Raw genomic sequence first — 11,463 nt, forward strand, 5'->3', positions numbered from 1 at the left:
TTTTTTTTTTTTTTTAACTGGTATCTGAGAAATTGCATACTGAGCATAAAAACATCTGGAAATTAGTGATTTTGAAAATAAAAAAAAACATTTTTTTCTGATTCAAAAATTATGTTCAGGATGAGAATTTAGATCTTTTCATTTCCTCATTAACTTCTCATGCTGTAACTCACTTAAATTAGATTATCTATCTTTGGATCATCAGAATGCTTGTTAGGTATCTTCCAAATACTTCTTCATTACTTGAAGAAATATTTCTCACTTAAATATTGTATATTTAAACTCATTTTTAAGAATCACTTATCCGCAAGTTTTAGTAGGAAATTCATACTATTTTCCAATCAGAGATGATTCTGGTACACTTTGGAATTTTTTTTTTCTGGATTAGATTCTCTTTTTTTGGTGCCTGATGAAGGCCATAGATTAGAATTGTATGTGTCTGGATGGAATGTGGGTGGGAAAGTGGAAATTGGGAGATGTTAAAGAATTGGACTGGATTCTATGTCCTTAGTATAATTTGATTGGTGGAATAATCTCCATGTGATCTGTTTAAAAGACTTGGACACTAAGGTCATTTTTATTGAGGCAATGCTGCCACATTACTGAATGCAGAAGTGGATAAGATAGTTGTCAGTTTGAAAGTGGCCCCCACAATATTAGGTGGTAGGGGTTAAGTGAAATGCGCACTGACAGATGCCAGGTCCCAGGTTCAGTTCCTTCACAGAAGTTTCATTAGGGATAGAATCAAATAAGAAGCACAGCCAGGGGTGATTATATAAAGAATATATTATAGAAATAGTCTTACAGAAAAGTAATATTTATAATCATTACAATTAAGCAGAGAGCATTACACTTAAGCAGAGAGCAAGCAGTCTCACTGCCTTACAGAGGTCAGAGGCAAAGAGGGACATAGAAGCTTGCAGTTCTAGGAAGCTTCGTGTTCCATAGATAAAGGGAAGGATAGACAGAGAGAGGGGGAGCCAGAGTGCCAAGCCAAAAGCCAAGAGCCAAGAGATAGCTAGATAGAAAGAGAGAGAGAGAGGGCCAAGACCCCTCTTCTGATATCTCCATAGAAAAAGAGAGAGATTGATAGCTTGATAGAACAGAGAGCAGGCTTTTATACCTTGGAATCTTATTCTGAATAGAGAAAATATTGTATCTCCCAGTATCTTTCTGTTTAGAACTTGCAAACTGTTTGAGACAATGGTCAATTTAATTGACAAAGGAGGGTGAGAAACCTGCAAGCATGGTGATGGGATTAAGTCTCTGGCTTGATCTGTGCACCATTGTCCTAAGCACCCTCTTAATCAGACATTAACACCTTTTAGCTAGCCATGATTCAATAAGGGCTACTTGAAACTTAAAATATATCAATCAGGGCTACTTAAAACAGTTTCCCTGCACTAAGGGTCTATCTGCCTTCCAATGCCAGGGTCAGATTGATATAATCTCCCAGAGGCCTCTAGGCTGACAATAGTATGATGCACAAAAGGTTTCCTTGCAAGTAAGACTGGTTTTAACCAATCCTACTTGCAAGGAAATTCTCCTGCTGATGTATAAAGGGGTTCTCTGTGGCTGCTACCACTTGGCGGTAGCAGCCACCGACAATCCTATGCTAATGCATTACAAGGAGCTCATTAGTATTCTAATGTGAACTCCATGTAATGCACAGCAGGGAAACGTTGTTTACCATGCAAATTTTACCATCAGGGTCTGAGCTGTTGTAATCTTACTTTCCAGTCAGTGCATAAACGCCGATTGGTTCAAGCACTGACAGCCCACCCTGTGTGTAAAGGCCCCAAGAACCATTAAAAAAAAGATGCAATCCCCCCCTTCCATCTATCCCCCCATCCCTCTTCTCACTGAGCCCCACCACCACCACCAACAGATGCAGTCCCCTAAGTCCCTGTACTTTTTTCAATATCAGCAAAAGGGATGCCTACTTTTCTGCCTCAGCCACCGCTGCTCGAACACCCCCCCCCCCACCTCTTCTAATGAAGACCAGCAGGAGGGATACCCACTCCCTCCTGCTGACAGGCCTGCCTCTTGAAAAGGTGGGTTTTCCACTTCCTAGTGCATTGCTTGTTAAAGAAAAATTGTTCCCATTACAGTATCAGTCGGAGCTTTGTGCATCTGGGCCTATGCTTCTTTAGATTGTTTTGTGTGGCTCGCAGAAGGTAGTCAGTTATAATAATAGTTTTATCACTTACAGAAAAAATAACACCTGATGCAGTAATGGGGCGAAACATGATCAAGTACTGTAAGTAGACTGTGTAATCAGACAGGAGTGGTATAATTGGAAGATAGTATGAATTAGTCACTGAAACCTGCAGAAAAATGGTTCTTAAAACTGAGTTTAAATATATTGTAACAATATTTAAGTGAGAAATATCTATTCAAGTAATGAAGTATTTGGAAGATACTAACAAGAAAACAACAAAAAATGGGCTTATGAGAAGCTGAGTGGGGTTTTTCAAATTTAGTTGGATAAACACTCAGATTCTAATGGTTTAAAGATAAGATATCTAATTTAAGTGACTTAGAGCATGACAAGTTAATGAGGAGTTTGAATATTCTTATTTCTCATGTAAAGAAGATTAAGAGGGAGGCTAAATAAGTGTTGCTTCAATTTGACTTGGACATAATATAAAAAATGTTCCTTCAAGTTACACAAGGTAGTCCGAAATCCAACCAGAAGAATACAATTCTAATCTATGGCCATCATGAACCCCCCCAAAAAAACCCAACACAAAATACCCAGAAAATCTAATCCAGAAAAAAAAAAGTTCCAAGGTGTACCAGAAGAACCTCCTCTGATTTCAACAGTATAGTATCATTCCTTCTGCAAATGTTCAAGGAAGCACAGCTAAGGAGCAGAAAACTCTCAGAGAATAGGAGAACGTACCCCTACAACCAAATCCAGTTGTACAGATGGACTTCAATCAAAGTCACACAGTAAGACCAGTCTAGCTGTATTATAACATTGTGGTAAATGCCACTTTTTTTTTTTTACCTCCAGGACTCCCTTGGGCAAGGGGTGGTCTCTTGAACAGGTTGGCATGGGTGCTACTTCAGGAGTAAGCATATTAGACCATGTTCTATTAACCAACTAACCACTGCCTGAAAACACATAACAATTGCACACCGGTATATGCAGGAGAAAGCCTATATGCACTAGAAAGGAAAAAAAAAGAACAAGATAATTTCAATTTGGAATTTGTGTTATGGTGAGGAAGGACATTCTACCAGAGTAGAATCAGCTCAAACTGCAGTTCATAGTGCTAGGATTAGGAGACAAGGGTTGAGCAAGCTAACTGGCTTCCCCTTACAATTCATCATTTTTGCAGAGTAGCTTTCCTGAAACAGAGTTCAAGGTTGCAAATATGCCGCAGTAAATGTTATCTTGGTTGTATTCCCTCTGTTCACCCCCCAAAAAATCCTGCCCTCACCTTTAATTATTATTTTTTTTAATATCCACATTAAAAGCAAAACTGCTCTTCAGTGATTTAATATCAGGAATTATCATTCTCACAAACTGTAATAAATGTGAAGTCACACAATTCATCAATGGAAACAGAAAAAAAAATCCTTAGATAACACCAGGAATTATTTATTTTGTTTTTCTTTAAGACTCAATGTCATTTTGTAAATGCAAAATTCATATGCAATTGTATCTTCATGCATCTTTCTCTTTCAGGATGGAGCTTCTTCAATAGGTCAGCAACTTTACCTAATATCACCCAATGCATGAAACAAAAGTATTGGCGGAATAGAAATCACTAATGTAATGTAAGTTCAGACAACTGTGTATGCAAATAACTGTAGCTTTCCAATGCAGTATAAACAGATGCAGGTGTTCCCCTACATCTGAAGATATGTCTCCCACAATCATTATTGTGAATGCACAAATGAAAAAGATAGGAAAACCGCATAGACAAACTGACTGGTTTAGGCTTTTGTTTTGGTTTTCATATGATCACCCTGGAGTTTTGTTAGGTCAGTTATTGTGACCAGTGGTAAACCTTACTCTGTAATTATGTGTATAATTCATCTCTTTCTATCATCATCACGTTTCGACTGTTTAACAGTCTACATACGTTTAAAAGCAGTATGTCCTGGACTAGACTCTCCAGCAGAGGAATAGAGTGGACCACAGGGACCATGGTCCATCCAATGTTTTTTTTTACTCAATACAGCATCAGCAACTAGACAGTTTGGGGGCGGGGTTGGAGATTGTTTTGTTTGACCACAGCAACCAAAAAGATATCCCAGTGCCCCCGACCAGACTAAACGCTGGTTTTATTTAAAAGATAAACCTGTTAATGCGATAAACTGATTTAACTCCATCCCAATTCAGATATTTTTTTTTTTTTTTTTTTTTTTTTTAGGGATAGCATCAAACCAGATGCAATGGCTCTAATCTGTGAATGCGTGTGTATAATTTTGGTTTTACTGACGTTAACAGCAGTGAACTGCAAGTCAAATCGTCCCAAACACAACAGCGCTAGTATCTGCAAACAAGGGAACACTATCGACAACATTCTTCAGGAAAGAAAATCCGAGCTCGCTGCTTTTCTTCCCTCCTGCCAGAACTAGACAAAATCACAGAGAACCGAAATAACAATGAAGCAGACAGGAGTAAAATGTATTCTTACTAATAAAAACATACTTTTAGCTAATTTTTCTGATGAAACCACTCCCCGGCTTCATCGCCCGGCTCCATTCTAGGAGGACAAGCTGACCCAGATCTCCTTTTTACCCCGCACACATGTACACAGGCACTCTTCAGGACAATAAGATTTAAAAATAAAGAAGTGGGCTAGGTACGAATCGAAAGGGTCGCCTCGCTTGGAAAAACTGAAATGCACACAATAGACAGGGGCAGGCTCGGGGGGAGGGGGGTTTGCTAAGCGCAGCACTCACCGCACAGCATGAAGAGCAGGACGCAGAGCAGCGTGGCCACGATCACCAGCAGCGTCAGCCCCAGGCTCTGCCACATCCTGAGCCGGCTCAGCGCCCGCACATCCCCGGCACGTCTACGGCAGGAAGAGAGCGCAGAACGGCCGCTTGCCCAGCCTCCTCCCCCTCCGAATCACAAAAAGAATGAAAGCACCGGCTGCAGGAAAAAAATATAAAATAAAAAAAGTCAGCTGCAATAACAACAACAGCAGCTCTCTGCCGGCACCGGCGAGGATACCGCGCCTGCGCACACCGCCTCCCTCTGCGTAGCAAGGACACCGGCGGCGCTGCGCCAAAAAGGAGACGCGGAGCGCGCGTGCGCAGAGGGGACGGCCATGGCTTTTGGGGAATTGTAGTGTTTCCTGGAGCTTCCTGGTCAAAGTATATCGACCAGGCTAAGAGTGCTAGGAGGAGACCGTGGGCTGGGGTATGAAATTAGAGACTAGTTTGCAATGCTTATTTTGGTTTATGATAATGATTGTTATGGCAGAAAAGTTAGGCAGAGCTGTAAAATTATTTTCGAAGTTAATCTCCAAGGCTTTACAAGAATTGATTACATTTAAAAATGCTTAGCGTTTGGGAAGCTTGATAAGTTTGTTTCTTCATTCAATTTTCTATACCGTTCTCCCAAGGGAGCTCAGAACTTTTACACGAATTTATTAAGACACTCAAACATTTTCCCGTCTGTCCTGATGGGCTCACAATCCATCTAATATACCTAGGGCAATGGGGAGAGGGGAGGGGGAATTAAGTGACTTGAGGCTGTAGCTGCACCACACTCTACCCTACAGGGTTCATTTTCAAAGCACTTATTCACACAAAGTACCATAGAAACTTTTGGTACTTTGGATACCTTGGACTAGGTTCATGGGCTCATGGCTCTAGGAGAATACCTTGCCTCTCTGGATCTTAATCTGGAGGCAGACTTGCTTATTTCCATCTTTCTGGCTCACAGAAAGTTCTTGAGTTTCCTTATTCTGGACAAACATTTCTAATTTTCTACTCTTCCCTTTCACCTAGCAACAGCTCCATGAAATTACCAAAGTGATGCTTGTTGTGGCAGCGGACCTCCACAAGACAGGAATTCAGGTGCATTCTTACCTGGACGATTGGCTCATAAGAGCACCCTTGAGGGACAAGGGAGTGACAGCGGTAGAGCAAGTAGTCCAACTTCTACAGAAGTTGGACTGGGTAGTCAACTTCAAGAAGATTCAGTTGATCCCAACTCAGTTCCTAGAATACCTGGTAATCCATTTCGAGATGGCACAGAACAGGCTCTTTCTCTCAGAAGCACGCAAAACAAGCTCTTGAGGCAAATTCAGGAGATTTGCGGCCTGCAGGCCCCCACAGCTTGGCAGTTTCTTCAACTACTGAGATCCATGGTTGCCACAATAGATGTGGTTCCCTAGGCAACAGTGCAATTGCGCCCACTTCAAGAGTCGCTCCTCTCAAGGTGGTCTCCACAAGCAGATGCTCTGAACCTCCATCTGCCGTGGTTGGACAAGGCATGGAGAAGCCTGGACTGGTGGCTGCATCCGCAGTTCTTGAGCAGAGGAATGCTGCTATGCATCTCCTAGTGGACAGTCCTGATGACTGATGCCAGCCTTTTTGGCTGGGGAGCTCATTGCAAAGGATGCCCACTACAAGGGTGGTGGTCCCCATTGCAGAGGAAGTGGTTGATCAATTGCTTGGAGCTGAGAGTAATATGGTTAGCTCTGTGAGCCTGGGCAGCACCCTGAAAGGAAAGGCAATCAAGTCTTCTCAGATAATGTGACTGCAGTAGCCTATATGAACAGGCAAGGAGGCACCAGGGGTGCATCGCTGAGCCTAGAAGCTCTTTTCCGGTGGGCAGAAGCCCATTTCTTGGCCATCTTGGCGGCTCATGCAGCTGGGGTGGAGAACGTGCAGGTAAACTTCCTAAGTTGGGAGACCTTGGATCCCTGACAGTGGTCTCTCTCTCAGAAGGCCTTCGACTGCATAGTCCGGCACTGGGGGCATCTGATATTTGACCTCATGGCCTCAGCATCCAACAAAAAGTTGGCTCATTTCTTCAGCTAAAGGTATGAGCCCAGAAGCACAAGGCTGGACACTTTAGTCCAGACCTGGCCTGTGGAGGAGCTCCTGGATATGTTTCCCCCCATGGCCATTGATAGGCAGAATGCTTTGGAGGGTCAGAACGCAACTAGGTTGAGTGATCCTGGTAGCTCCAGATTGACCGAGGTGGCCTTGTACACAGACTTAGTATGTCTGTAGAGGGCTTCCTTGTCATCCAAAACTTGTCTCACGGGGTCCTATCGCCCTGGAGGATCCAGAGCGCTTTGGTCTTGCAGCATGGCTCTTGAGTTCAATGCCGTAGAGCAGTGTCTCTCAAACTTTCTCGAGCCGGGGCACACTAAAGGTAGTGGCCAAAGCTTGAGGTACCCAGAAGTGCGCGGATGTCACCGTGATAACATCACGCATATGCGTGACATCATCAGTCGACATCCACACATGTGCAGAGGCCCTCCAGATGGGCCCTGAGATGCTAGTAAGGGGGTGCCAGCAGGGAAGAGGGCCGGAGAATAGGAGAGGCACTGGCACCAGCTGATTGCCTATAGCAGTGTTTCTCAATTACTTCAAGCTAAATACCCTCTAAGTTTAACAAATATCAACTGAGTACCCCAAACACAGACCTCCATAGGCCCACCCAAGCTCTGCTCCAGATTCTATCCCCTTTACTAATTGTAATGCAGTTTTTTCCATTCATTTTTCATATACACACAATATACACAGCAGATATAAATTCTCAAAACTGACACATTTCAATCACTATATTGAAAATAAAATCATTTTACCTACCGACGATCCTCTGCAGGCTGCTGTAATTAGCTTTAAAGGTGAGACCAGGAGACCAGGGGGGGAAGCCGGAGGACACTAGAGAGAAGGGGGAAACATGCAGGCCTTCGGTGAATCGGGCAGCGCTGGTGCTGTACCGCGTAAAGAATTCAGCTGGCAGGCACCTCTCTTCCTCCTCAGTGTGCCACGGCACACTTGGAATCTCATGAGGCACACTAGTATGCCTCAACACACAGTTTGAAATACATTGCCGTAGAGCATAAAGGCTATTCACCTGAGGTTATTGCCACCCTCCTGAAGGCTAGGAAGCTGCCTATGCGAACGCCCAGAAGTGTTTCAGGACCTGGTGCAAGCAACGTTGCTCAGACACAGTGACTGCACCAGTTTTGGTATTGCTCAAATTCCTGCAGGAAGGTCCGAAGAAGGGCCTGGCGGTTGGCTCTCAAGGTGCAGATAGCCAGACTCTCCTGTTTCAGAGCACAGTGGAACAAGCACACTGTGGTGGCCCATCTAGATGTATCCAAACTTTTGAAGGGAGCCTTACATCTTCGCCCTCTACTGAAACATTCTTTTTCATCTTGGAACCTTAATCTGGTCCTAGGAGTACTTGTGAAGACCACTTATGAACCTTGGGAGGAGACATCCCTGATTGATTTGACAAGTCAAGACAGTTTTCTTGGCGACTGTGACATCATCAAGAAGGGTGTCGGAGCTGCGGGCTCTGTCCTACAGGGAACCCTTTTTTCACATCTCAGATGCTAGTATCTCAATTTGAACGGTCCCTTCCTTCTTACCAAAAGTCTTGTCCAGTTATCACATGAACCATGAGGTGCAACTCCGAGTTTTCATGCCTACAGGAATGAGGAAAACAGATAGTGTATATTGAAAGTTCTGGATGTGCGACAAATTTTGATTCGTTACTTGAAGGTGACCAACAAATTCCGGCTGTCTGTTCACCTCTTTGTGCTTATGAATGCAGCACTTTGGGGGAGGCTGGTGTCTAAAACAACCTTATCCAGATGGATCAGGATGGTTATATCTTCTACCTACATTGAGAGCATAAAGCAGTTTCCAGTGGCAGTGAAGGCACACTCCACTTTCAGTGTCACATCATCTTGGGCAGAGTCTAGAGCAGTCTCTCCTGCAGCGATTTGCAGGGTGGCCACTTGGCCCAGTCTCCATATGTTCACTAAGTTTTACAGGGTGGTTGTGGCAGCTGGGCTGGACACCGCTTTTGGGCCCTCTGTCCTGGCAGCAGGCTTATCTGCCCTACCCTGGGAACCGGGGACTGCTCTGATACATTCTGATGGACAAGACTACAAGTCCTGTTGCGGAAGAATTGCATCCAGCTAACTTAGGTTACATAGCAGAGGGGGGTTAGATAACACCTTATCCAAACTATGTACTGAGGGATAAACACACAGACATTTGGGAAGAATGTTATACCTTTTAAGATATTATTTCATGAATGTGAATAAAATTAGTGGTCCTAAATGATTGTGGGGATATAAACTGAGAAGAGCTGAATCAGAATAGGGGAAGTGGAAATCTGCTCCCCATGAGTTCAAAGGAGGGAGAGAATGCATTGCACATAGTTTTATAAAGAAACATTATGGCAGTTAAAATCCAAATGGCCCATCCAGTCTGCCCATCCACTGTATAAACTATCTCCTACTCTCCCAAAGAGATCCCACTTGCCTGTCCCACACTTTCTTGAATTCAGACACATGTATTTGTCTCCATCTCTATCAGTATTCCACACATCTACCATCCTTTCTGTAAAAAAAAAAGTATTTCCTTAGATTACTCCTGAACCTATCACCTCTTAACTTCACCCTTTGCCCTCTCATTCCAGAGCTTCCTTTCAAATGAAATAGACTCGCATCATGCCCATTTATAACATGTTGGCATTTTGTTGCTATTTAAATGTCTCCCCTCTCCTGCCTTTCCTCCAAAGTATATATATTAAGATCTTTAAGTCTGTCCCCATATGTTTTATGATGAAGACCACCGAACATTTTAGTAGCCTTCCTCTGAACTGATTCCATCCTGTTTATATCTTTTTGAAGGTGCAGTCTCCAGAATTGTACACAATATTCTAAATGAGGTCTCACCAGAGTCTTATACAGAGGCATCAACATCTCCTTTTGGGAGGAGCTTGCAGCTACAGTGTTTGCAGTCAGAACTGATAGAGGTGTAAAGGTTGAAAAGACTAAAACAACTGAAAGAGGTTTAAAGGTTCAGAAGACTGAGCTAATAGTTTGAATATCTGAAACATAGACTAATGCTGTTGGGTTAACTGCATAAGTATCAGTTCAAGAGTGGAAATATTGAAATTGTTGAGAATCATTCATGACAATTTGTTTTATGATTTAGGCCTATGTATACACAGTAGTTCAAATAAACCTGTTTAATTCATTAGCCAATCTTGTTCACAGAAGCTTTTTTGGATTTTTTCTAGGGGGAGAAGAGGGTGACCCCCCTCTTCCCCCCTCCCCCCTCCCCCCCCCCGCTAACACTTCTTTTCCCCAGGTGGAGGCACTGAAAGAGGCTACCTTCGGGGGACTCCAGCCAGGTCAGGCCCCGGACCCAGAGCCACCCTGAAGGGGGCATTACAAAGAGAATCTGACAGGATTGTAAAGGACACAAAAACTCCACATGAGAATTTACCAATGATTTATATAGAGTTCTGGTACCCAAGTTGGGTACTCTTCTTGCTCACCCCTTGCAATGATCCTAATAGGCCTGAAAGGGATGGGACACCAAAAGCAAACCTCTAACAGGGTGATCTTTTCTCTAGTTATTGCCCTGACTCCTAGATCTCTTCCTACTGTTAGTTTTCAGGGCCTTGAGCTCTCTTGCTTCCTGCCACCCTCGATTCCTGTCTCCCCAGTATACTGTATAGCCTTGTGCTATTTTCCTTTAAGTCTAAACATTGTATTATTTTCGTTTGGATTTTGCTCACATTTTTTTCATAGTACTTGTAGCTCAAGGTGAGTTACCTTCAAGTTCATCAGAAGACTTGTAGGTAAGACAATGGAAAAAAGTTGCCCAAGATCATAAGGGATAGCACTGGAAATTGAACCCAGAACTCCTAGATATTAAGCCCAATGTTCCAATACCTAGGTTACTCTTCCACTCAAGCTGGAGCACATCACAAGCTTTCTTAAATTCTTATTGGTCAATATACAAACTGTGGTCAGCATTTCTTTTAAATAATGTCTGCAGCTTTTAAAACTCTACCTGCATTTTCACCGCCAACCAAAATCCAGGTATTGGCAATGAAAATCCTAGTATACCTGTAGAGGTGTCTGTCACCATTATACAGATGCTAGCAGCTGAATAATACTGCCAACTGGATAAAATATGACTCTGCCAAAGCTTTGTCTCTGGATCATCCTGGCACACTCTGGATTGTGCTGGGGCAGTCAATTTTCTACAGCATTATCTACATAATAGCATGTAAATTTGGGTATGTCCCCAATGAGCAGCACTTATCAGACAAGAGATGCTGAATATCAGGTGGTTAATTTTTCCAGCGTTATTCCTAGTACAGATAGTTGAGTCATCATAAACAAAGGCCAAAAAGTAATAACGCATGCCTTTCCTTCTCTACTGTATGCATTATCATTAAAATTTTAAGTAGAACTGACCTTGGTCTCTTCAGTA

At 43.0% G+C, this 11,463-nt stretch overlaps 1 protein-coding gene and 1 long non-coding RNA gene across 2 annotated transcripts in view; one reads left to right on the forward strand and one right to left on the reverse strand.

The window, feature by feature from the left end:
- The window catches only part of SMIM13 (small integral membrane protein 13), a 63,808-nt gene extending 58,597 nt beyond the window's left edge, over positions 1–5,211 (reverse strand). The window contains exon 1 of the mRNA XM_033934672.1: positions 4,924–5,211. Coding sequence (XP_033790563.1) covers positions 4,924–4,999 — 76 coding nt within the window. The 5' untranslated portion in view covers positions 5,000–5,211. The remainder of the gene's footprint in view (positions 1–4,923) is intronic.
- On the forward strand, positions 5,198–10,217 carry LOC117355719. The gene is made up of 2 exons (XR_004538440.1): positions 5,198–5,386; positions 9,864–10,217. It is a non-coding gene; the product is annotated as an uncharacterized LOC117355719 (long non-coding RNA).
- The last annotated feature ends 1,246 nt before the right edge of the window (positions 10,218–11,463 follow it).

The sequence above is a fragment of the Geotrypetes seraphini genome, chromosome 2, assembly GCF_902459505.1.
Source record: "Geotrypetes seraphini chromosome 2, aGeoSer1.1, whole genome shotgun sequence".
Classification (NCBI taxonomy): domain Eukaryota; kingdom Metazoa; phylum Chordata; class Amphibia; order Gymnophiona; family Dermophiidae; genus Geotrypetes; species Geotrypetes seraphini.